We start from the raw sequence: 25040 nt of genomic DNA on the forward strand, positions 1-25040 counted from the left end.
CAGTGTGTGGGAGACGCGGTGGCTGAGTGTAGGGCCCAAACTGCTTCCGCGAGGTCTGAGCCTTTGCTGCGGGCGGTGCACGCGGGCTGTGGAAACGCAGTTCGAGACTGCCCCCCAGAAGATGCCTGAAATAAGAGTCACTCCCTTGGGTGAGTCCGAGTCTGAAGCATCTTTTGCGGCTTTGTGGGCCGGTCCCTTCATAGCAGTCTAGCAATACAGCCCCCATCAGCCCTCCATCAGCTGCGAGCCCCAAGGAGCGGAAGCCATGGTAGAGCGTTTCGGAGCTGGTACTTCCTCATCTCTGTCTGGCATTGGGGTTGATTCCTGGTCCTCGATGTGAGTTATGGAGGCCCAGCTTCTGTACCTAGGCTGCCTAACAGCGAGACGAGAATAAGACCCTGAAGTTCTAAGTGGCTGTGAGGTTAAATGGGTCTTAGGCAGGCGCTACCACTGTTGGTAGCCTGTCAGTGGTGTTGAATTCAGCCACAGAACTCGTTCTGGCGACTTCTCTGTCCTGTACATGGTTTGTTGCTTCAGGACCCTTCTGCCTGGGCTTCTAACTCAATTTTGGTTTTCTTTCCACCTCTTCTGCCTCTTTATCTTGCCCAGGTTGCTTGTTATCATCCCTCAATTCAGTTTTTGTGTCTGGTCTGTCCCGAATTTTAAAAAGTATATCTGTTCATCGTAGAAAATATAAATCTAGACGTCTAAAAGTTCTAACAGCATAGTATGGTATATAGGAAGAAACAACCATTTGAAATCTGGGGTTCGCCAGGCAGTGTGGCACACGCCTTTAATCCCAGCGCTCAGGAGGCAGAGCCAGGCGGATCTCTGTGAGTTCAAGGCCAGCCTAGTTTACAAAGCGAGATCCAGGACAGGCACCAAAACTGCACAGAGAAACCCTGTGTTGAAAAACATCAAAAAGAAATCTGGGGTTCCAGAACCTCCCTGAATGTCCCTGGTCTTTTCTTCATGCATGTGTTGCCAAGGTGCTGGAAGTACCTTCTCATATGATTCAGAGCGCTAGGTCATCTTAGTTAGAACTGAATCTTCTCAACTCATTGCATTATAGGACCTTAGCAGAACCAACCTCTCATCTGACTACCCTCATCCCATCTAAGTATTAATTAGACTACAGGATCAAACATCAAGCATGTTCTTACACCCAGCTCCCTGACTCCTACTCCCACTGGGAAAATTTTGTTTTGTCTTCTGCCACAGTTCTGAAATTTTTTTGCACAGTTGTTTAATCTCCACCTGATGTACTCAGTATCTAGTTGCCTTGTTCCCCTAGGGTGTAAATCTGCACTGTGCAGAGATGTATGGATAAGGTAGTGTCTGGTGCTTTCTTCTCGTTTTGTCTCCTCCCATGTCCAGTGTCTCTGCACTGTAGGTTCTGTTCTTTCCTGGGACTTGTAACTCTCTTAGCACCATTTTTAAAAACACAGTGCTCTGTCTGCATGTGTGCCTGCAGGCCAGAAGAGGGCGCCAGATCTCATTGCAGATGGTTGTGAGCCACCATGTGGGTGTTGGGAACTGAACTCAGGTTCTCTGGAAGAACAGCCAGTGCTCTTAATCACTGAGCCATCTCTCCAGCCCTAGCACCATTCTTGATAGTGTGTGATTGTGGATGCCTGTGATATGGGGACCTTCCCTGTAAGGTGCAGCCATCCCCTTCTATAAATGTTTCAAGGTCCTCAGGGCCTAGCACAGCTTCAGGGCTAGAGGTACTGTGTGGAGTGACACTGAGACCTTTCCCTCAGGGAGCACCCATCTTGGGGAGGTAGGAATAGGCCTGCAGAAGAACCTGAGACCAACTCCTCCCCAACCTCATTGTGGCTGGCTACATAAGGAAAGCAGACTGGGCCATGGATGACATTGGGTACTGATACTGATAGTGCTTGTTGCCTGAAGTTGGTAGATGGAGACTACAGGATCCAAGATGGGAACAAGGCTGTTTGTTGTTCTCAGATCCCTGTTGAGGCTTGGACCATATCTCTCTCCTTATGAACCCAGATTCCAGGGAGATAACAGCTAAATGGATGAGATAGTTGTGTCCAGTGTGGACAATATCATGGGCTGAACTGCTGGGAGGGTTGGGTTAACTTAGTCATCAAGCCTAGGGGAGGAACTCTCATTGAGGCTGAGGTAGGGTTTGGTGATGTGGGGCCTGTGCTGCCCACTGACTAAAGTGGGCCATCTGTGCTATAGCCAGTTATTGGTCAGTCATGATTCTTTATGGCTGGGCTGAGGCCACATGATATGGCATCACTCAACACTAAAACTCAGGGTCCAGGCCTCAGCCTCTTTAGGAAGAAAGCCTTATTGATTTGCAATCCCATTGAAGGTCAGGAGTAATTGGACTAAGGTCTGGGGAAGCAGCAGTAATATTCCACAGAGTAGTGGCTTGCATTTGTTCAGTGTTGGGAACCACAGCCAGTGCTTAATGCTCTGCCAGCAGTTCATTACAGCTTTGAGATGTACAGGAAAGCATGGTGAAGGAAGGGCATGTGACCCTAACATAGTGCTATGTCTTTTCATTGTGCATTCCCTTAACCTGCATTTGATGATACCTGTTTCCTAGCCCATGTGTCTGTCCACCCAACAGTCTTAGGACCTACAGAGCCAAAGGTAATAAGTAGTTCAGTGGAGGTCAGCCCTTCCAATAGTGAGGGAAGGAAACTTGGAAAAGAGGGAGGAGCTATGGCCTTGTCTCTCACCTGCCCTTCTTGAGCAGGGGCTGGCCAGGATGTGGGCCGCAGCTGCATTTTGGTCTCCATTTCGGGAAAGAATGTCATGTTGGACTGTGGGATGCACATGGGCTACAATGATGACGTGAGTACTTTGGGTAGGTGGTCCAGAGGGCAGCAAGGGCCACAGTCTACTTTCTAGTCATTTTCTATCTAGCCATGTGAATCCTGGGGCCTTAGGGAGGGGACAAATGGGGCAAGTGGGCAGCAGGGGCTTTCCTAGACAGTTATACCCATGATGGGTGGGGACAGGTGGCCTTGTCACATGGTGCTTAAAAAGTAGGGCCCAGATGAGTTGAGCCTCTTGAGGATCCTTGAGGCTAGTCATGATTGGACCCTTTGGGCTTAGCTACTTGCTACTTGTTCATGAGGTCAGCTAGTAGCTTATGAATAGCCACTAGCAAACCCACTTAAGTAAGGGTTTACTGGGGTCATTCTCTGGGGTGCATCACTCTTGTTTCTTGGAGACTCTGGGTAGCTTGCAGTGTTCCAACTTTTCTCTTGTGTCCTCAGAGGCGCTTTCCAGACTTTTCCTACATCACCCAGAGTGGCCGGCTGACTGACTTTCTGGACTGTGTAATCATCAGGTAAGTTTGTCAGGATTTTGATGTCCTTTCTTATACCCTATTTTAGAGGCTGTGCTAACCAAGCTACATTGTGGCTCATTCTTCAGAGTGGCCATTAAATCCCTCAGAGCCAGAAAGATGAATGTGCCTGTTGACTGTGCCCTTGAGCGTCATGAATTAAAGCCTAGAAGGTGACCCAGGACATAGAGACCTAACCAGGGTAGCTAGTGCCAAGATGTGTCCTTCACCTGCCAAGTGTGGGGCCTTTCCAAACTAGATTACCGGTGAGGCCTTTACCCACCAGCACCTGGCCACAGTGGTTGCGCGCTCTCCAGTTCCTCTCCGTTTTACCAGCTCAGTTCATCTGGCGTCTCCTGCTTGTACTTCCTCTTCCAGCCCTAACTCTGGTTCCCCAGGCCTTGTTTACTCTTGTCCCTTTGCTTTCTCAAGAGTGCTAAGCCCTGTTGCTCACTGGCTGTTATTGATGTCCTAGACAGTTCATGGTCTAGCCTCCATTTGCCACCACCTCAGCCAGGTAAAGCTGAGCAAAGGGAGACATCTTTCTTTATTCCTGGGCTCCCATTTTCATGTTCTGTCCAGATAGGCTGCCAGCTGTGCCCCGGCCCATACCCTTCACAGTCCCTGTTGTCACTGCCTAGTCTAGTTGGCCCCAGTCTGACCGTAGCACTTCCTTCTCAAAACCCGCACTGTCCCCATTAGCCAGAGTGGTCCTTTAGGCCTAAAGCAGCCCATCTTGGTAAGCTGTGTCCTCAGGCTCTGGTGTTGGTCCCTTCTAGACATGAATCACTCACTACCTGCCTGCTTTGGGTTGACTGGCCCCACTCTTTCTGGGAAGGGTATTCCCAGGCCTTGCCCTGAGCTGTCTCAATTCTCTCTTGCCTCCATCAGGAAGACTTCCTGACAGATAGTGGCTCTTTTCCTAGTATGGTATTTGCTGGCCTGCCTTTTACTTCCTCACCAACTTGTCACCTTCTGATTCAGATGGGGTGTGTGTATATGTATTTGTAGGAGGCCAGAGACAACCTCAGGTGTTATTCCCTGTGGGTTTTGTTGTTGTTGTTGTTTTGTTTTGTTTTTTTGAGACAAGGTTTCTCTGTGTAGTTTTGGGGCCTGTCCTGGATCTTGCTCTATAGACCAGGCTGGCTTTGAACTCACAGATATCTGCCTGGCTCTGCCTCCTGATTGCTGGGATAAAAGGCGCCGCCGCCACCACCACCACCACCACCACCACCACCACCACCACCACCACCACCACCCGGCTGCTCTTGTATTTTTTTAGTCAAGATCTCTCCCTAGGTTTGCTGGCAGGCAAGCCCCGTCTGCCTGTCTTCACCTCCCCAGCCCTGGGAGTATAAGCACATTTGTACCACCATGCCCAGCTTTTTATGTGGGTGCCAGGAATCAAACTCAGACCCTTGTGTTTATGAGGCAGGCACTTTACCAACTGAGCTGTCTCCCCACCCTTGGTTATTGTTTGTTTTAATTGCCAACACCTGATTTGTTTGTTTTCAAGATGGGGGTCTCGCTAGCTCTGGCTGTCCCAGAACTCACTATGTAGATCAGGTTGGTCTCAAACTCAGAAATCTCCCGAGTGCTGGGATTAAAGGCATGCACCACCACTGCCCTGCTGCTTTTTGTTTTTATTTTTATTTTTGAGACGGTTTCTCTTTTTTTTTTTTTTTTTAATTTACTTATTATGTACACAGAAGAGGGTGCCAGATCTCATTACAGATGGTTGTGAGCTACCATGTGGGTGCTGGGAATTGAATTCAGGACCTCTGGAAGAATAGTTGTTGCTCTTAATCTCTGAGCCATCTTTCCAGCCCCGAGACAGTTTCTCTGTATAGCGTTGGTTGTCCTGGAACTTCCTCTGTAGACCAGGCTGGCCTCGAACTCACTGAGGTTCGCCTGCCTCTGCCTCTTGATTGCTGGGATTAAAGGTATGCACCACTACTGCTGGCTGCTTTTACTGTTTTAAGACAGTCTTGTGTAGCACAGGCTGGATTGAACTCCTAATCCTGCCTATACTTCCCAAATGCTCAGATTACATGTATGTGCCACCATGCCCTATTCTGATTCAGGTTTAATTACTAATTTTCATATTGTTTTTCTGGGTATCTAGACTGCTCATTTGGGACAATTGTGAATTTTGTGTTTTGCTCATTTTTGACTCTTACCTTTGATAGTGATATACATTAGGTCTCAGTAAATGAGTGGACCATGAGCACAGGTCTGAGAAGTGGGATGGCTGGGAGAGAGTGGTCCCAGGCTGACAAGTGTCACATTCCCCCAGCCATTTCCACCTGGACCACTGTGGGGCACTCCCTTACTTCAGTGAAATGGTGGGCTACGATGGGCCTATCTATATGACCCACCCCACTCAGGCCATCTGCCCCATCCTGTTGGAAGACTACCGCAAGATCGCAGTGGACAAGAAGGGCGAGGCAAATTTCTTCACTTCTCAGATGATCAAAGACTGTATGAAGAAGGTGGTGGCCGTTCACCTGCACCAGACAGTTCAGGTCAGGATCCCTGACCCATTCTACACGTTGTCTTAGGGTTTGGTCCCAGGCCACCCCATCTCACTCTTTTCTCTGTGGAGTCACCAAGAAACAGTAGTGGACGAGTGTCCAGTCACATTTGGCATTTAGGTTGGGAGAATATATGTGTGGTATGTCTGTGTGTTTGTGCATATACCTATATAATCAAGGCTTTTTCTTACCTGGCTCTGCCCAAGCTACATCCCATAAGGCAGCCTGTCTTTTCCCCTCCTAAGGGAGAGATCTGAGGTATATGCAACTTGTTGGATATCTTGGTCTGTCATTTGGTAAGGAGGCAGAGCCAAGACAGCAAGATGAACCAGTCTGGTCAAGTACCCAATACCAGGCTATGGTAATAGATAGGTCAAGGAAGGAAGGAATGAAAGATATGAAAGATATTAAATAGACAAGTGACTGGTTAAATTTAGCAAATTCTCCAGAAATTGTGGATTTGTCTGCTTTTTTTTTTTTTTTAGCCTTTCTAGAGCTTTATTGGGAGAGAGAGGAAGTGGGGGAGAGAATTTTTTATTTTATTTATTTTTTTTAGCTGAGGATCAAACCTAGGCCCTTGCGCTTGCTAGGTAAATGCTCTACCACTGAGCTAAATCCCTAACCCTTGTCTGCTTCTTATTAGAATTTTTATTTTGCTTTATATGTTGCTACCACCCATCCTTTTAGTTTTTAAATTTTTTCTTTTTTGAGACAGGGGGAGTTTCTCTGTGTAACTGCCCTGGCTGTCCTGGAACTCGCTTGGTAGACCAGGCTGGCCTCGAACTCACAGAGTCCACCTGCTTCTGCCTCCCGCCGAGTGCATGTTTCTATGTGTATGTATGTTGAGTATGTATATATGTTGATTCTGTTGAGAGGAAGAGGGAGGTAGGGAGGGAGTATGTGTGTATGTTTATTGCTGTGATAAAACACCATGACCAAAAGCAACATGTGAAGGAAAGGGTTTATTTCAAACTTGCCATGCCCCTTCCCACATTAGTCTCTTGGGTATTAGTACTATATGTGTCTGTCATACCAGGGTGACCTCCTTATTCTAATCTGAGTTACTCCTTCCAGTCTTGGCCTCCTGTGATGCCCAGTTGTCCCTACTGCTGACCTTATGGGAGCCAAGCCAGCCTGGGGTTAAGCTAGCTACATGCTGCTGAGGATTGGGGAGTTTCACCTTTGAAAGGGCTGGCCAATTGGAATTTTAGAAACTGGATTCTGTTCCTTCATCCATCTGTGATTTTTCTCTTCCCTCCTTCCCTCCCTCCCTCCCTTCCTTTCTTTCTTTTTCTTCAAGACAGGGTTTCTCTGTGTAGTCCTATCTGTTCTGGAACTCTTTGTAGACCTGGCTAGCCTGGAACTCAGAGATTCCCTCCCTCTGCCTTCCAAGTACTGGAATTTCTTTTTTTGAGTCTTGGTGTGAAAGGCCTATATGTTGAAGGGCCCATTTTAAATAAGAAAAGTCAGTGAGGTCTTGCCCAGCATTCCAGAGGCAGGTGCATCTCTGTAAGTTCAAGGCCAGCCTGGTCTACAGAGTGAATTCCAGGACAGGCTCCAAAGCTACACAGAGAAACCCTGTGTCGAGAAAAAAAAAAAAGAAAGAAAGAAAAAAAAGTGAGTTCTGGTCAGCTGTTGGGGAACATCCGTGTGCTCTGGCCTATGGAAGACTACATATTACAGAGTACAGGAATCTTACATGCTCTGGGAGACATTCCTCTTACCACCCTGGTGTGGCAGACTTTCCTGGGGAGATACAATACACACATCTACTCAACCCTAGAATGGGAGCCATAACAAAACAATTTGCACCAAAGTCCAATTCATTGGTCCAGTGCGTTGTTTTGTTTTGTTTTGTTTTTTTAATTGCGGTTACTAACAGGAGTATGGTGAGGGGTTACTTGAAAGGAGCAGGGATAACTAAAAAACAGTTACATCACAATAACATGTGTGACAACTCCTTGGAGGTTTCTATATAGCTTAGTGGCAGCTCCACTGACCTGGACCAGCAAACCAAGGTCCCAAGAGAATCAGGAAATCAGAAGATAAGGAGATAGGAAAGTTTGGCATCAGGAGGTCTTCCATAAGCTGCCTTGTCCCAAGCAAGCTTATTCAGAAGTACAGAATCATATATACTGTTTCCAGGAGAGAAATGGGATGGGCTCAGCAGAAACTATCATACAATTGGAGGAAGTTAGCAGGAAGCTCATCAAGCAGTGTTGCCCTAAGGGAACACAGGTTATCTCAAGAGCCTTATAGACTAAGCACCCAGCATCCTTGGAACTGTATCTCTTCAGGGGGAAAAGCTAAGTTCCCAGGAGTGGAAACCTTAACTTCTTCGAGGCCCAGGTCCCTGCCCCAGACTGGGTCTTACTGAGTCTGTCCCTAGGCAAGGACACAGAACTAGTTCCTTTTGTCCTTTTATCAGGGCATCTGAGAAAGCCTTGGATCTGTCTGGCTCTCAACACACTCCACAGTCAGATCCTTTCTCATCTGTTTTCTTTCCACATTTTGGCTGGTCAGAGTCTCTAATCCCAGCAACTATTTACTCTCTTTTATACTGAATCTTCCAAGCTTGTGTTTCTTCCAGAATGTGACCTTTTGTTTATCTACTGTTTACTATCCATGGCTGGTTCTGAGCTCCCCATCTTTGCTGGGACAAATGTTTCAATTTGGGGGGAATGTTCCAATTCCAAAGAACATGCCATACAACGTAGCCCCTCTCCTGTGTGTCCTGTGGTCTTGTCTTCCTTGAAGCTCTTCCATGATCATTTTTTATGAGATGCAGAGTTCCAGGACGATAATTATCTTACCCATATCATTTGGAATACTATCTGCTTCTTTTGTTTAGGCTGCTTTCCCTTTGGCCTTGGCAGGCTGTGCTGTGGTGGACCTTAATCAGTCCCTGGTACTGGAGCTTGATGTCTTTAATTCTTGCTGCCTATGTTCCTGTGGTTCTGAGTAGCTTAACATTAGATCTTTCTACTGTAGATGGCCTTCCATCTCCCCCTTTGAGTTATTCTTCATACTAGATTTAAAAAAAGTTTTCTGAAGCAGTCTCACTGCACAGCCCAGGCTGGCTTCAAACTCTCCATTTTCCTGCTTTATTATCCTTCCATGAACTCAAGAACTGAGATAACAGTTGTATGTCACCATGTGCAGTTCCTCAACATTTTAGTCATTCATTCTCTTGACTTTATGCATTGTTCTAAATCCTACTCAGGCTCTTTTCTTTTTTTGAGGTAGGACTTCATTATGTAGCTCAGACTGGCCTTGAACTCATAATGATCCTCCTGCCCATCTTTCAGAGTACTGGGATTATAGGTTTGTACCACAATACCCAACTCTACCTATTTAATATTTATTTATAAGGGTTGGGGATTTAGCTCAGTGTTAGAGTGCCTGCCTAGCAAGTGCAAGGCCCTGGGTTTGATCCTCAGCTCAAAAAAAAAAAAAAAAAAATTTATTTTTTCAAGACAAGGTTTCTCTGTGTAGCACTGGCTGTCCTGGAATTCACTCTGTAGATCAGGTTGGCCTTGCACTCACAGAGATCTACCCGCCTCTGCCTCCCAAGTGCTGGGATTAAAGGCTTGCATCACCATGCCTGGCATATTTATTGAATTCTTAATTTGGGTTACTGTCATGCCTAGTTTTAGGATTTTTTTTGTGTATGTGTTTGTGGTTTATTTGTACTCTCTGTCTAGTCTAGCAGTGGCTTCTAGAGTCTTACTTATCTGGTTTTGTTTGTTTTTACTGTGCTACAACACCTAGGTGTAGTTGCTTTTGGTTAAGCCCCAGACTTCTGTGAGAAACAGGAATGGACTGGATAGACTTAAGGTAATCATTTACTTCCTGCAGGCCTGAGAACATTCTTTCTTCTGCAGGTGGATGATGAACTGGAAATCAAGGCATATTATGCAGGCCATGTGCTGGGGGCAGCCATGTTCCAGATTAAAGTGGGGTCAGAGTCTGTGGTCTACACGGTCAGTAGAAGTACTGGACTTGAGTGAAATTGCTGGGGGTAGAAAGACACTTGACTTCTTACCATTTTCTTCGCCAGGGTGATTATAACATGACCCCAGACCGGCATTTGGGGTGAGTAGGCCTGTGTTTCACCCTGTGGGAACTTCCTGGGAATTAGTAGATCTAAGAGACATCATGGTGGGTATCTAAATGCTCAGCACCCACCATGGTCCTCCCATGCAGTGTGGAAGTACCTTTGGAAGTCTGGGCTCCCCTGTTGTTTCCTCCAGAGTATGCTGCCATGATGTTTGATAGGCCATATAGAGGAGCTCATGTTGGGGTGACCTAAAAGTGTGCTGTGATGGAGCTATAGTCCACTTTGCTCCCAATTCTGTAGCCATGAACAATCCACCATGACCATTCCTGTTTTAGGGCTGCATGGATTGACAAGTGTCGCCCCAACTTGCTCATCACAGAATCCACGTATGCAACAACCATCCGAGACTCCAAACGCTGCAGAGAGCGAGATTTCCTTAAGAAAGTTCATGAGACTGTGGAACGTGGTGGGAAGGTATTGACTATAGGCAGGCTCTGGGTGCGTGCCTACTCTGGCCATACAGTATAGGTCTCCCAGCAGGCTTCACTGTCCTACATGTGGTCAGGGTCTCTGGGTTGGGGGTTACTGTTTATTTGGCACTGAGATGATAGATTCCAGAGAGTCTTCCATTCCCTGATGCTTGCATCCCATGAAGAGCTGTTCAAGAGCCTCCCACAATTCCTACTGTCTCTACATGTGGCTGGGGGATATATATATATATATAGATAGTCTGGCTATTCCTTTGCAGTAATGCTATCTTTGAATGCTATCATTCAACCTGCCAGCAAGGGTATAGTGAGCATATGGTACCTGCTGTGTTCAGGGAAGAGTAGTGTGGCCAATGGCTCCCATCTGAATCAGCCTCACCTACCCTCAGGTGTTGATCCCTGTGTTTGCACTGGGCCGGGCACAAGAGCTCTGCATCCTGCTGGAGACCTTCTGGTAAGTAAAAACAGAAATATTCCATAGATGGGTGAGAAAAGATGGAACAGCCTCTGCATAGGAGAATAAGTTCCTTATACTGCCAGGCACAGGGGAACTGTTGAGAAGTCAAGGCAGCAATGACTACCAAGGCAGCAGGGTACTATATGCTCTGCTGTTTTGGATGGAGCTGTGCATGTGTTGGGTCATCACATTTGAACCATTATCTGCAGGCTGTATTGGTCACTGCATGAATACTGAGTCTCCTCACATGAGCTCTGAGGACCCCTACCACTCCTATGTTTGTTTTGTAGGACACAAGCTGAGGGGTCTAGCCTGGTGGTCATCAGAGTAAAGACAGCATGGGGTTCAGTTCAAGGGACATTGAACTCAGCCCTGGCCATAGCTACTAAACAGTGCAGTAGAGGGCACAGGGACACATGTTGCAGGCTAACTCTGGCCTCCTTGTACTGACTGGGCTGGTGGACATGCAGGGAACGCATGAACCTGAAGGTGCCCATCTACTTCTCTACGGGCCTGACAGAGAAGGCCAACCACTACTACAAGCTCTTCATCACCTGGACCAACCAGAAAATACGTAAGACATTTGTCCAGAGGAACATGTTTGAGTTCAAGCACATCAAAGCCTTTGACCGGACATTTGCTGACAACCCAGGGCCCATGGTAAGGCCCTGGAAATGTAGCTTCTCCACATCTGGCTTTAAAGGATCTTTGCCCGTGGGGTTCCAGGAAGGACTACTGGCCAAAGGCCTAGTGTTTATTGCAGCCCTGGGTAAGGTCTACTCTCCTGACCCTTGTTAACCCTGCAGGTTGTGTTTGCCACACCTGGGATGCTGCATGCTGGCCAATCTCTGCAGATCTTTCGAAAGTGGGCAGGAAACGAGAAGAACATGGTGAGGGTTTGGGCCCAATTCCCAAGTTGGCTACAGGGGTTTGTTATGGACTTAGGGAACTGGAATACAGAAAGACTAGCCCTTGAACTTTGTGTCTTGACCCCATGATGACTCTACTGCTGTGTTGTGCTACCAGCAGCCCAGACTGAGCAACTGGCCTGCTAACAGGTCCTTATCCTCCTGAGCATGGTTGGCTCCAGGCCAGGGGTTGTCCCAAGAGGAAGTGTCTATGCTGGGAAGCCATGCAGCTGAGCCTCACCTCTGCTCTCAGGTCATCATGCCTGGTTACTGTGTGCAAGGCACTGTGGGCCACAAGATCCTTAGTGGGCAACGAAAACTGGAGATGGAGGGGCGTCAGATGGTGAGTACCTCCCTGTTCTGGGCTCAGCAGGGCTCCAGGCTTTTGCTGCTGCTAACTCTGCTGCATCTTGTGATGCCACAGCTGGAGGTAAAGATGCAAGTGGAATACATGTCATTCAGTGCCCATGCTGATGCCAAGGGCATCATGCAACTGGTGGGACAAGCAGAGCCGGAGAGTGTGCTGCTGGTGCATGGCGAGGCCAAGAAGATGGAGTTCTTGAGGCAGAAGATTGAGCAAGAATTCCGTAGGCAGCTGGTGGGCAGGGTTGGCCTGTGGGATGGTACCAGCAGGCTGGAAGCCTAGACTGAGGCTCTGTATCACTTTGCTCAGGGGTCAGCTGCTACATGCCGGCCAATGGTGAGACAGTGACGCTGCCCACAAGCCCCAGCATTCCTGTGGGCATCTCCCTGGGGCTGCTGAAGCGGGAGATGGTGCAGGGTATGAAGGGCAGACTGGGACATGGGCCAAGGGAGGCAGGTAATTTGATGGCTTGTGTTGACTGCAATTTCCTTTCCTCACAGGACTGCTCCCTGAGGCTAAAAAGTCTCGGCTCTTGCATGGCACACTAATTATGAAAGACAGTGTAAGTGTGTAAAAAGTGATGGAGTAGGGATAGCATTCATTACTTCCCCTGACCTGCTTGCTCTTGCCCCACAGAGTTTCCGGCTGGTATCCTCAGAGCAAGCCCTCAAGGAGTTGGGCCTGGCTGAGCACCAACTGCGCTTCACCTGTCGTGTGCACCTGCAGGACACACGCAAGGAGCAAGAAACAGCCCTACGTGTGTATAGCCACCTCAAGAGGTACGCCCTAGCCTTGCCCCTACCCCTACAGGCAGGGTGAGGCAGAAATCTTACAATACTTCTCCACAGCACCCTCAAAGACCACTGTGTACAGCACCTCCCTGATGGCTCTGTGACTGTGGAGTCCATTCTTATCCAGGCTGCTGCCCATTCAGAGGACCCTGGTACTAAGGTACTACTGGTCTCCTGGACCTACCAGGTAAGGAGGATGTGCATCAACGGTATGCCTGTAGACCTCATTTTCTTGGTATTGTGTTGTCTGTGGGAAACTGTGCTTCCCTCATCCCTTCTAGGATGAAGAGCTGGGAAGCTTTCTCACAGCACTGCTCAAAAATGGCCTCCCCCAGGCACCCAGCTGACATATAACCACCAGCAACCGATCACTCCGTCTCTTGCTGTTTGCCCAGCAGAAGGACCAGGGATTTGGCTTTGGGAGGTGGGTGCCCTGAGTAAATGGAAACCATAATTGGGCCACAGACTCTGTCCTAGGGACAAGACCAGAGTCACAGGCTGGCTAAAGAAATAAACAGGCCTTTTTGTTCGCTATGACTTTTATTCCTACTCTCTTGCCCCAAGAAGATGGGGCTCCCAGAAAAGCAGAACCAGAGGCTACTAGGGTGCTTACAGCTGTTTCTTGCCTGGTACCCCATCCTTTAGTGACAAAGGGATGTCCACAGTGGAAAGATTGGGGATGTGGGAGCTGCTGGAAGGTAGGTAGGACTACCAGAGCCCCACATAGCTGTGGATTAATCTCTGCTGAGTGTAGTAAATGGACAAGGCTGACAGCCAGACTTAGTATGCTGTATGGCTCTTCACTTCCAGAGTGTACAGTCAGCTGGGTTTCCACATTGGACCTTACAGGGCTCAGGATGTAGGACCTATGGATAGACCCTAGGTCAGAGTAGAATTCCTACAGTTTCATCCAGAACCCCACTTACCCCCTAAAATCTGACCCTGTGGACCACTCAATCCATGCCACCATGCTTTTTGATCACTGATCCCTAATTGAAGTCCTTTTCCCCACTGATAGTGCTTGGATTCTCACCTAGTACAATGGGGGGTTTGACTGTCTCCAAAAGCTCCCTCCCCTCAGTGAGAACCCAGCTCTTTCCAATCCCATCCCCTCTTACCAAAGTCATCATATAACACTGACTTCAAGAACAGGCCATGGGCCGGCGCAACTCGAGCCTGATACTTGCCCAGGGGATCTTGACTCTCCAGAATTGCTTTCACCTGTGTGGGTGTCAGAGTCCCTTGCCCCACAGCTACCAGCACAGCTGTCATCCTCCGTACCTGCATCAGAGAGCTGAGATGGTCACAGGTATCTACCCGAGTGCACCCTGGGAGGGTCTAGTACAGCCTACCTGTCGATATAGGAAAGACTGGCTTTCAAACTCCAGTGTCCAGAACTGCAGCCTCCTGGGAACACAGACAGCTTTGATGTCCAAGCTACAAGTCAGCTCCAGCCACCCTAGCCCACCATGTGGCCTCAGACAAGACAAAGATTTAAGTGCTGGTTTAAAGGCTCATCCATCCAGGGTGGGTTATTGCCTAGTTTACCACCCGTTCCAGAGAGTAAGTGGGTATGGCATGACTTTTCCTGGAGTCTATATACACCATATAAGAAAACAACTATGTAACAGAGTCGTCAGCCTGTGCACAGGAGATAGCAATTGCTTTGAGCCTTCCTTCATGTAGAGGGGCCACAGTAAGGTTGCCAGACATAGCTAGCCCACCTATCAAGATGGAACCTTGGGGGCTGGAGAGATGACTCAGTGGTTAAGAGCACTGACTGCTCATCCAGAGGAGGGTTCAGTTTCCAGCATCCAGCTTACAGCTGTCTGGAACTCCAAGATCCGACACCCTTACATAGACTTACCTGCAGACAAAACACCAATGCACATAAAATTTAAAAAAAAAATGGAACCTTGGTCACATACTCGTGTACTGGCCACACTGAAGTCCCTCCTCTCCTGGAGGCTGGTATCAGCTGCAATGTTCTCAAGGTCAGCAGCTGGCACCCCAGTGGGAAGTCCAGTAGGCAGTGCTTGAGACAGAGAACTTCAACAGTCTATCTGCTACAAAGAGCTATGGGCATGGCAGTGCCCTCAGAAAGGCAACATTCTCTACCCTGTGCTCCCCAGCCTGGCAGGGACCCCAGCCAGACAGGAAGAAGGCTGGTAGCTCATCCCTTCCATCCTCCAGGACTTATGGATGACCAGTATACAGTTTAGCATCATCCCACTTTTTTTTTTTTTTGCCCCAAGACAGGGTTTCTCTGTTTTTTCTGTGTAGCCCTGGCTGTCCTGGAACTAGCTCTGTAAATGAGGCTGGCCTCAAACCCAAAGAGATCTGCCTGCTTCTGCCTCCCAAGTGCTGAGATCAAAGGTGTGCACCACCACCACCTGGGGCATCATCCCACTTTTATGGGGTATTATGAGAACTAATTTAACCCTGGTAGCCTCTAAGGTTCAAAGTCACTCTTCTCACCTGTTCTCCTGGGGGAGGACAAATGGGCTGGCTGGACCAGAAGACACGGAGATTCTTTGTAGAGTGCGCACAGTATTTGTGGCTGGGCTGCCAGCAGACTGGAAAGCACTGAAATCATGTGTCCCCAGGAGGTGCTGGGCAGCCTCCTGCATGGCAGCCACATCCAGGCACCTGCAGACCCAGATAAGCATTGGGGAGGGCCCAGCCAGATGGATGGTGAGCCTTTCCCTCCCTATTAGTTCACTCACTTTGTCTGAAGAGCCCAGCATACATTTTGTTCAAACACAGGCAGCTGATCAGGCCAGGGGCAGCCTGTGGCCAGACGGTATAGGTAGGTTCTGGAGGTGGCTGCATGGCGAGCATGGAAGTCATTGGGCACTCGGAAGGCCTTCAGTACGCTGTGGCAAGCAGATCCCAGGAATGAGTCTGCCCACCTGTCCACAAAGCACCAGGGAAATCTCCCACTCACCTCCAAGTTGCCCAGAACACAATGTCTTTCTGGACCTCAGCCTTCCTTCATAGTCGGGTGTGGGATATATTAATAAAAAACAACAAACAGAACTACACTCAATCCCAGGCTCACCGAATGGCCCGGTGCTTCAGATGGGTGTTGAGGGCCTGGGTCACGACCTCTGGGGAGTAAGGCGGCAGGCCTGAGCGGCGATGGATGTCCAGGTGTGCCGCGTTGCTCATGGCGTGCACTCCGGCATCAGTGCGGCTGGAGATAGTAAACCTGACAGGTTCCACCGAGTTCAGCCTCTTGGCGGCCTCCTGCAGGAGCAGGGTGCAAGGCAGGCAGTCACAGGGAGGCCAGAGCCCAGGGAACAGGAGTGCTGGCAGGGTTTGGGGCTGCCTGCTGCTTCTCCACAGCCAACCAGTCATCGCTCTGAGAGATGAGGTAACAGCTCACCTCCAGGAAGTTCTGCACCCCAATAGCGCGATGGTTACCCCTCACGGCCGCGACCCCACTGAGGAGAGATACAAGAGACAGTTATCGGCAGCGTCTATGGGAGCTGTCCCGCCTGGGGTCTAGGTCCCCACAGGCGTTCGTACCCCCCAGGCCAGTGTTGCTAGGCTCTTAAAATTGTGCATCCCGACCAGACGTCCAGGCTGCAGATCGCGCCCCTCGTGGTCGTCTCGCAGACCTCCCGCGAGCCCGAGTGGAGGAACTGCAGGTGATGGCGGGGAAACATACTTGAAGTCAGTGCCCAAGTACTGGAAGAACACAAGGTATCGCGCACGCACAGAACCCACAGCTCCGCAGGAACTCATGGTGGAGTAGCTGGAGGGCGGGGCGGTTGCACGTGGCCCGCGGTCCGCCCTGTCCAGCTGCAACGGCGCCTGCGCACTCACTCGGCTCACCCCGCCCGGCCGCCGGGACCGAGAAACGGAGGCGGGACCAAGTTTAGGGAGCGGGTGCGAAGTGCTGTCCTCTGGGCCCGACGGGGCTCACAGTCCTCTGCCTCACAAGGGCGCGGTGACGGGTTGATTCCGCACCAGTGTCCTCCTTAATTTGTTCACTCCTTCACTCCCGATCTTCCCACCGCCGTCCCTTTCTTCCAGAATGTGTCTGTTTACGCGTTCTGACCTAGTGCTCGCAAATGTTTTTCGTAAATTCCCTGAGTTTAACCATTGCAAGGATGCCTTAAGTGGGTGAACAGCGCCCTTCCCTTTATCGCAGCAACTGCCGCGGCCGGCCCAGCTCCCTGACCCTGGTGGCTGAGGACAGAGGGCAGTGACAGGCAACTGAGTGCAGCGGCGCATTTAGCGACGCTCCCCGAAAGTGACAGCGGGTGGTGCTAGCGGCAGCAGACTTTGGCGACGCTCCCCAGCGGTGACAGGCGGGGCGGGGCAGCGGCGAGCCGGCCTCATTCCGAGGCGGGCGGGCGCGGAGCGCTGCGCGGGTGCGACGGACCATCTACCGGCCGGGGATGCCGCTCGACGCGTCGTGGTCCTCGGTCCAGTGAGCGCCGCTCGCCGCAGCCATGACGGTAGAGTTCGAGGAATGCATCAAGGACTCGCCGCGCTTCAGGTGTGCTGCGGGCCTGGGGTAGGGCACCAGCAGGGATGGGAAGCCGCCTTTGTGCCGGGGGCGGGGAAGGGATGCCCAGCGTCGTGACCGTAGCGAGTCCACCTGGACCGTGCAGAAGACCTGGTCTGGATAAACCGGCAGGAGCCGGAGTCGCGGTCCCCAAGCCGCACAGCTCCGCCTCCGGCCTCGGGGGACCGGAACAAAAGACGCCCCTGTACTGATCACCTCGCGCTGGGGTGAGTGCTTGGACTGCCTTGGGCAACCGTGTACTACTGGGCATTTGCGTTCAGTGCCACCTCTAGTACTGTCCACTTTCCTTTGTGCTTTTGTATGCCACAAGTACTGAGCTCCCCCTGGGCCCTGTAGTCCAGTTCTGGCTAGGATTGCCTAGCACCCTGCTTCGTCTGTCCCTGGCTTCTATCTTAGCCCATATGTCCAGAGCAGTGTATAGGTGCAGCCATCTGGAGCCATCAGACCCTGAGATGGGCACCTTGGTGAGAGGGAAGGGTGGTATGAGTGACTAGGAGCCTGGAGGAGAGGGGGCTGTAGGGATGAGGAAGTCAGGTTTAGTTGAGAGGGTACTGGCCTTCTTCACCTATGAGTTTCTTTCTTTTATTGTTCCTGGATATACAGTCGTGCACATCTGTGTGAACCACATGGCCCCACACCGATATGTATCTGTTTCATTGGGTGACATTTGGCCATCAGTAATGGAGTACCTCCTTTGTGTCATTTGAAATTGCACACCTTCATAAGGTCTCCTATCTCTGTATGTGCATAGACGTAGGGGAACATGTTCTGCTACTCTGCCCCTCCTTTGAGGAGGTGCCAGACCATGCACATGAATGTGTAGGTGAGCGTGATACTGAGTTGGTGTGTTTGATGCATGCCTGTAGCCTAGTGAGGGTGCACACATGTATGGGCATGTGCCACCTCTCTGTGGTTTCATGAACCATGTTTGCCATGCTACTAGACACATGTTGATGTATGCAGGTATGTGTTTTAACATGTACATATGAATGGACATGTCCATTCATATGTGTGTACCATGTCCCTGGAACACATGTCTGTGTGCCCAGTGCTACTACATGCATGCATTCATGTTTATGTATAAGCTTATATCTTGCCTTTGCACATGTGTGCTTAACCACCTATGCATGCTGGGTCCCTGGGGGCCTACCCCAGTCCAGCTCTTTTCAAACCACCTTGCAAGAGAGTCAGCAAGAAACATCTTAGGAGCCTTGGAGCATTAGAGTTAGCCAAGAGTGTCTACTGATTGTAGTTAGGGGACTTGAGGCAGTCATCTATGCTTTCCTCTTTTTTTGGTTTTTCGAGACAGGGTTTCTCTGTAGCTTTGGAGGCTGTCCTGGAACTTGCTTTGTAGACCAGGCTGGCCTCGAACTCACAGAGATCCACCTGCCTCTGCCTCCTGAGTGCTGGGATTACAGGCGTGCGCCACCACTGCCCAGTGGTGCTTTCCTATTTTCTATTGCTGAATGATTGAGTGCTCTGAGAGACTTTGATATCCCACAATTCTGCATCCAGGCTTAATAGGAAGCACGGCCAAGGCCTCTGTGCTGGGGACTTGGCCCCAGCTGAAGCACTCTTATCTTTGCCCTGATCCCTTTCTGAGAAGCTCTGGCTCCATTCTGCCTTGTGGAGAGGTTTGGTCCTAAGCATAAATCCATTCACTTCAGGGCCTTCTTTGCTACAGCCAGCCAGTTGGACTTGTGGGCTGTAGTAGGTGTGGCAGCTGCTTAGGCTTAACACTGCTTCTTTTGGTGGGGGGAGGGAGGATGTTGGAGTTGGGGGTGACTCTCTGGACTTTGGTTCTGGGGTCATGGAAACCTGGCTCAGTGTGTTGGGATGGGCTGTGATTTGATGGATTTGAAGAGTACCTTGTCTCTAAGGTGTTACTGAGGTTATATCTTGAACTTTCTGGCCAAGAACCTTTAGGTGGGGCAGCATGGGCCTGGCAGAAGGATGTGGAAGTGAGGTGGAGCCTAGACCCTAACCTGGAAATGGTGGGAGTTTTGCTTTGGGGCTCTGGCCTAGGATAAGGGCTTGTGACAGCCTTAGGAATGTCTCATAGTCCCTGAAGCTGTGGGTGGGGGTATAGGGGAGCCCCGGAAGAGAAGCCGCCCAGCCTTGGCTGCAAGCCCTGCCCTGGGTGGGGCTTTAAGCGCTGAGTCATGGCTTTGGTGAGGGGGCTCCTCCCCAACCTCCAAGCTGCTGAGGAAGTCCCTAGCTGGCAAGACAAGCTTAGGGCAGGAGGGGGATGCCTCAGGTCCTTGGCTGAAGAAGGGAGTGCTGAGAGACTTCTAGGACAGAGTGCTGGCTCCCTGAGCCTCTACTAAGTGCCCACCATGTTCCCACATCCCTGTGAGTACACATGTCAGCTCCTGGTGCAACCCCTCCCAGTTCCTGGCTCCCTGGCCAGCTGCAGCTCTGCTTGCAGCTGTCTGGGCTGTCAGGCCTGCTTGGGGAATCCCTGAATAGTGCTCTCCTAGGCAGATAGTTACATCTGTGTTCTGGGAACTTCTGGCTCTCATAGTGGCCAGAGTTCTGGACCAGAGCCTCCTGTTGTGGCCTGTGTTGGGCTCATAGCTAAAGGACATTTTTCCCAAGCATGGCTGCCAATGGTCCAGTCAGATGCTGCTGTTCTATTGCTGCCTCTTCTCTGCTTTAGGATTCATGGTGCCTTAGCCCTCAGGAAGGGATGAGGCTGATGGCCAGGACCTTTGCGGGTCCTGGTTAGGACAGCCTGGCCATTTCAGCCCCAGGTCATAATTTAGGACACACTAAACTATGTCTGTCCCATGTGTTTCTCAAGCCCTTTACTCAGGAGAAACCCTAGAACAGATCTTTCTCCTTGTCCTTCTAGAGAGTAGGGCAGGAAGGGGTGAGGAGCTGCCAGGACTTCCCCTCTGATACCCCACCCCCAGCCAGTGTAAGACTTGTTCCTAGAGGTTTGCCTAAACCCTTGGCCTATTATGTTCCCAAGATGCCTCTTCCCATGCAAGCCAGATGGGCGTAGCTCACTAGCTGAACTGATTGTGTGAGGTGGGGGACTGCTGGGAGCCTGCCCTTATTTCCTTATTTCCTGTTCCCAAGTTGGAGTTGGGGGGGGGGGGTCACGTGCCTGGTCCATCTGCCTTTGGCTTCCGGGATTTTCCCTGGCTTCTCCTAGTGATGTCATCATTAACTCCTCCCTCCCCAGGGCATCTTCTTTATCAGGCTGGATTGGTAAGGATGGTCTCTAAAGAGACCTGACCCATCCATCTCTCCTGTCTGAACTGAGCTAGAGGGAGTCTTGAGGTCAAGGGAGATGGAGGTCCTTTTCTCACTGGTTTGAGGCATTGTCCCTTAGCTGTTGGTTCATAACAAGCCTTCTTTAGTGTAGGCCAAAGTGGCCTGAAGTTGGGGCAAAGAAGTGAAGGACAGACTCTTTTCAGTTGAGGAGGGGCTGTCCAAATGGGGGTCCAAGTTCAACTCTGAGCCTCAAAGAAGACTGTCATGGGCACCAACATCATATCATGAGACTTCAGCGTTATTATGCTTGGGTTCTAAGGTCTTGCTTAAACTTGTGTTCATAGGGCATAGCTACACTATGTGTGTGTGTGTGTGAGTGTGTGAGTGTGTGTGTGCGCGTGTGTGTGTGTGTGTGTGTGTGTGTGTGTGAGAGAGAGAGAGAGAGAGAGAGAGAGAGAGAGAGAGAGAGAGAGCTCATATGATATAGCTAGGTGGCTTCAGCCTGTCTGGGGGGCTCTGAGTAGCTCCAAAGTATTGAGCCTGGGTCCTAGTTATGTCCAGGGTACTTGCCTCTCTCAGCCTCAGTTTCCTGGATCCCCCATCTAGCAGCAAAAGTCCTGGGGAGATGCAACAGGAGATGAAACTCCAGCTGATCTAACAGCTCAATTTTTTTTTCCTTTTTTTTTTTTTTGGTTTTTCGAGACAGGGTTTCTCTGTAGCTTTGCGCCTTTCCTGGAACTCACTTGGAAGCCCAGGCTGGCCTCAAACTCACAGAGATCCACCTGACAGCCCAATTCTTGTTGTAGGGCAACCATTGATGAGGTAGAAACTGATGTGGTTGAGATCGAGGCTAAACTTGACAAGGTAAGAGACAGACCTGGTGGTACATAAAAGGCCCAGCATTTCTTAGCCCGGTCTGGAACTATGGGATGATTCTAACTATGTCTGCCTATGTCAGAGACACCTATTGGATGGGAAACAGCCACTGCACTTGCTGTGCCTGTTGTGACTGGGTAGGGGCTGAGGATACGGGTATGGAAGGGGAGAGGGAGCAGGATTCAGAGCCAGGGGAGCAGGGAATATGTGCTGTCTGGCCCTCTGACCCTGTGGGGCCATACTCACACTCCAGCCCTGTGTCCTGTGCTTGAGGTTTCTCTGTCCTGCCAGCCCTTCAGTCCAGAGCTAAGGCTACGATGGCACTAACTTCTCCTTCCAGATGGCCCTCTGAATACAGGCAGATGTTATAGTCTGTCCCTAGTCCTGAACTGAAGGGAGGCAACTATGTCTGAATGCTAATGGGCCTGAGTTGAATTCTGGCTGCCCCTGGCTGGAAGTATATCTAATATGGCCTGGCCTTGTGGCAGATCTAAGTTACCAGCTTGGAGAAACCGTCAAGCCCTCATTTTGCCCACTCTGTCCCACTTTCAGCTGGTCAAACTGTGCAGTGGCATGATTGAAGCTGGCAAAGCCTATGTCACCACCAACAGGCTCTTTGTGAGTGGCGTCCGAGATCTGTCCCAGCAGTGCCAGGGTGACACTGTCATTTCGGTGAGGGGCCAATGTGGTGGTAGGGGAAGGGAGAAAGCCCCCTAAAGGGTGTCTAGATCATGAACATTGGGCATCTGCACTCTGCTTCTGTACACCTAACCCTAACCTGCGGGCAGGGAGGAGTCTTTATGGACTCATCCCAGTGTGGTCTTCCCCATGCTTTTCTTCAGGAATGCCTGCAGAGGTTTGGAGACAGCCTGCAGGAGATGGTCAACTATCACACGGTGAGCCCCATGGGGCATGTGGGGTCTCTACTTCCATCTGATTCCATACCATGTCTCCTAAAAGTCCTACCTAGACCAGAGCAAAGCTGACTGGTTCTTAGGTAGCTGAACTGGTAGCCATGAGTGAGAAAGGCCATGTTCTGCTTCTTTAATCTATGGTAGCCGCTCCAAATCTATGAGTTAGTTCAATGTGAGGGATGTTTCCGGGGGAGCTGGCTATGGCCAGACTAAATCCTAGAGCAGAGGAGGCAGCACACAGCTCACACCTGAGGGCAGCAGTGCCTTGAAGCGAGGAAACCTTGGAAGTTTCTTCTCTACCCAAAAGCTGGGCAGAGCTTTGCCCTCTAGGCCAACTTATTTCTGTGTGACAGCCTCACTGCCTTTTGGGCAGGACTTGGTAGCCTCATAAGGTCCCAGCACTGATGTGCATAGACACAAAGTACAGGCTAAGTCTCAGTGGAGTGGGGGAGACCATTGCCTGGGAATCAGAGTCCCAGACTAAACAAGGGGCCCCTACTTGGCCAGACCAGGGGAAGCTCAGAAATAAACTAGCTTGAGATGGCTCATCCTGGCAGCTGCCATTCTGTCTATCTACCCCTGCTTGGCCTCCTTCATGTGTTACTGTGGGTCAGGAGTATGTGTGGAAGGTGATGTGAAACCAGTTTCCAGTAATCACCTTCCACCTTCCCCAGGCCAGGCCCTCCCAGAGCTCTCTACTCTGAATTCTTCTTGTTGATGGTAATCAGCCTTAGACAGCCCATGTAGATGTTAAGGGTAGAGTTTAGAGGTCTGCCTGCCATCATATTGACCTCCAGACTGGCTAAGAGCCAATTGGGAAGATGAGCAGGTGGCTACAGCTGTTACCCCTGGCCCCCAAGAGGCACCCTTGGTACATGACAGGCTCTGTAGTTAATGTTCTTTGTAGAGAGCTGGGGCCCAGGAAGAGATGGGTGGGGATCCCAGCTCTCACCTGGTAGGGGATTGGACTTTGTTGTTGACCTGTCAGTAGTGACCCTAATATACTCCACCCTGCCTCTGTCCCAGATTCTGTTTGACCAGGCCCAGAGATCGGTGCGGCAGCAGCTCCACAACTTTGTCAAAGAGTGAGTGACCAGAGCCCCAGCCCTATAGCCAAATGCTGTGGTAGAAGCTGAATTCCATGTTCCATCTTCAGGATAAAAGGGGCAGCAGGTCCTTGGCCAAGGCTTCAGGCTGTGAGAGGTCTTTGCCCTCTGAGGTTAAACCAATGGGGCAAAGGCTAGGAGGTGGGATAGTCAGGGCAGGGTGGAGGAAGCAGGAGTTATAGTTTATCCTCATACCCTAGAGGAAATGCAGGCTGACATTTGGCCCTGGAGTCAGGGATAAGTCTGGGGTCTAGGCTGGTCAGAAGTAGAGTGTGCTGGTGAAGGGTTGGGAAGTCCTAGAACAGAGAAGAGGGAGGGAAAAGTTAGGTAGAGCCCAGGATTCTCAGGAGCCAGTGGGGGATATGTGGCAATAGAGAAGGTGAGACATCCCAGGCTGTCTGGAACCCTGCGTGCTCACTATTTGCTGACCTCTGACTCTTGGCACCTTCCATTGGCTGGCACTCAGGGATGTGCGCAAGTTCAAAGAGACAAAGAAGCAGTTTGACAAAGTGCGGGAGGACATGGAGTTGTCCTTGGTGAGGAATGCCCAAGCCCCAAGGCACCGACCCCACGAAGTAGAGGAGGCCACAGGTGCCCTCACTCTCACCCGGAAGTGCTTCCGCCACTTGGCACTGGACTATGTGCTCCAGGTTAGTTGTGGGGCAATAGAGATGTGTCCTCTCCAATGGGTAGGGGTGATACTCTGCAAAGGCCTGGAGGTAGGGTAAGCAGTAGGGGGTGGATGTCTTGATCTTATACAGGAAGCCTCTAGGGATATGGGCAAGAATGAGAATTATTGGTTTCATCCAGACATGACCTCGTATTTAGACAAGGGGAAAGACTGGATCCAGGGGAGGATAAAGCTAATACCATACAGATACCTGAAAACTACCTGGGGTTTTAGTATTATAAGCAGTCCAAGTGGATTCTGGAAAAGTTTAGGCCATGGGCTTCTGGGCTCTGACACCCCATCTGTTTGCTCTTCCTCTGGCAGATCAATGTCCTCCAGGCCAAGAAGAAGTTTGAGATCTTAGATTCTGTGAGTGCTTGTGTTGGAAGCTCCCTATGGGTATAGTTTGAACAATGGGATCTGAGCCTCACTTGGGCTCTACTCTTCACCTACAGATGCTGTCCTTCATGCATGCCCAGTACAGCTTCTTCCAGCAGGGATATAGCCTTCTACACCAGCTGGACCCCTACATGAAGAAGCTGGCAGCTGAGGTGAGTCTACAGGAGTGGCTCGATGGTTGAGCCTTCAGTGGGGGCTCCTGGTTAAGGTCTTGGGAAGGGGTCTACTGCCTTCCTGTGATACCCTCCCCACAGTTGGACCAGCTTGTGATTGACTCTGCAGTGGAAAAGCGTGAGATGGAACGCAAGCATGCTGCCATCCAGCAACGGGTGAGGTCCTGCAGCCCCATCTTCTGGAATATTCGAGAATATCATTAA

At 50.3% G+C, this 25040-nt stretch overlaps 3 protein-coding genes across 10 annotated transcripts in view; 2 read left to right on the plus strand and 1 right to left on the minus strand.

The window, feature by feature from the left end:
* On the plus strand, window positions 1–13473 carry Ints11 (integrator complex subunit 11). The gene is made up of 17 exons (XM_036179636.1): window positions 1–149; window positions 2738–2835; window positions 3264–3337; window positions 5631–5859; window positions 9753–9851; window positions 9929–9963; window positions 10264–10402; window positions 10806–10870; window positions 11344–11533; window positions 11680–11763; window positions 12035–12124; window positions 12206–12368; window positions 12455–12562; window positions 12646–12707; window positions 12782–12924; window positions 12994–13123; window positions 13218–13473. Exons 1-17 carry the CDS (start codon window positions 122–124, stop codon window positions 13281–13283), a joined length of 1803 nt encoding a protein of 600 aa, XP_036035529.1. The 5' UTR covers window positions 1–121; the 3' UTR covers window positions 13284–13473.
* On the minus strand, window positions 13083–17457 carry Pusl1 (pseudouridine synthase like 1). 7 transcript variants are annotated; one of them, XM_036179640.1, is made up of 8 exons: window positions 16513–16672; window positions 16325–16382; window positions 15998–16185; window positions 15663–15848; window positions 15415–15585; window positions 14289–14343; window positions 14055–14217; window positions 13085–13802 (listed from the first exon to the last, which is right to left on the minus strand). In XM_036179640.1, the coding sequence occupies exons 1-8, from the start codon at window positions 16605–16607 to the stop codon at window positions 13789–13791; spliced, it is 930 nt and encodes a 309-aa protein (XP_036035533.1). In that variant the 5' UTR covers window positions 16608–16672; the 3' UTR covers window positions 13085–13788. The 7 variants fall into 7 exon arrangements, with proteins under 7 accessions (XP_036035530.1, XP_036035538.1, XP_036035532.1 ...); XM_036179637.1 differs by having other exon boundaries at window positions 13083–14217; XM_036179645.1 differs by having other exon boundaries at window positions 13084–14249; window positions 14282–14343; window positions 15663–15812; window positions 16610–17457.
* The window catches only part of Acap3 (ArfGAP with coiled-coil, ankyrin repeat and PH domains 3), a 15123-nt gene continuing 7127 nt past the window's right edge, over window positions 17045–25040 (plus strand). Inside the window, exons 1-9 of one of the 2 annotated variants that reach the window (XM_036179634.1) lie at window positions 17045–17446; window positions 21505–21562; window positions 22127–22246; window positions 22417–22470; window positions 23515–23573; window positions 24061–24244; window positions 24589–24633; window positions 24720–24815; window positions 24918–24992. In XM_036179634.1, the coding sequence (XP_036035527.1) occupies window positions 17400–17446; window positions 21505–21562; window positions 22127–22246; window positions 22417–22470; window positions 23515–23573; window positions 24061–24244; window positions 24589–24633; window positions 24720–24815; window positions 24918–24992 (738 nt within the window). In that variant the 5' untranslated portion in view covers window positions 17045–17399. Of the gene's footprint in view, window positions 17447–17487; window positions 17683–21504; window positions 21563–22126; window positions 22247–22416; window positions 22471–23514; window positions 23574–24060; window positions 24245–24588; window positions 24634–24719; window positions 24816–24917; window positions 24993–25040 lie in introns of those variants that run through there. The other variant, XM_036179635.1, reaches the window with a different exon arrangement.

This window comes from Onychomys torridus, chromosome 2, assembly GCF_903995425.1.
Source record: "Onychomys torridus chromosome 2, mOncTor1.1, whole genome shotgun sequence".
NCBI classification, from domain to species: domain Eukaryota; kingdom Metazoa; phylum Chordata; class Mammalia; order Rodentia; family Cricetidae; genus Onychomys; species Onychomys torridus.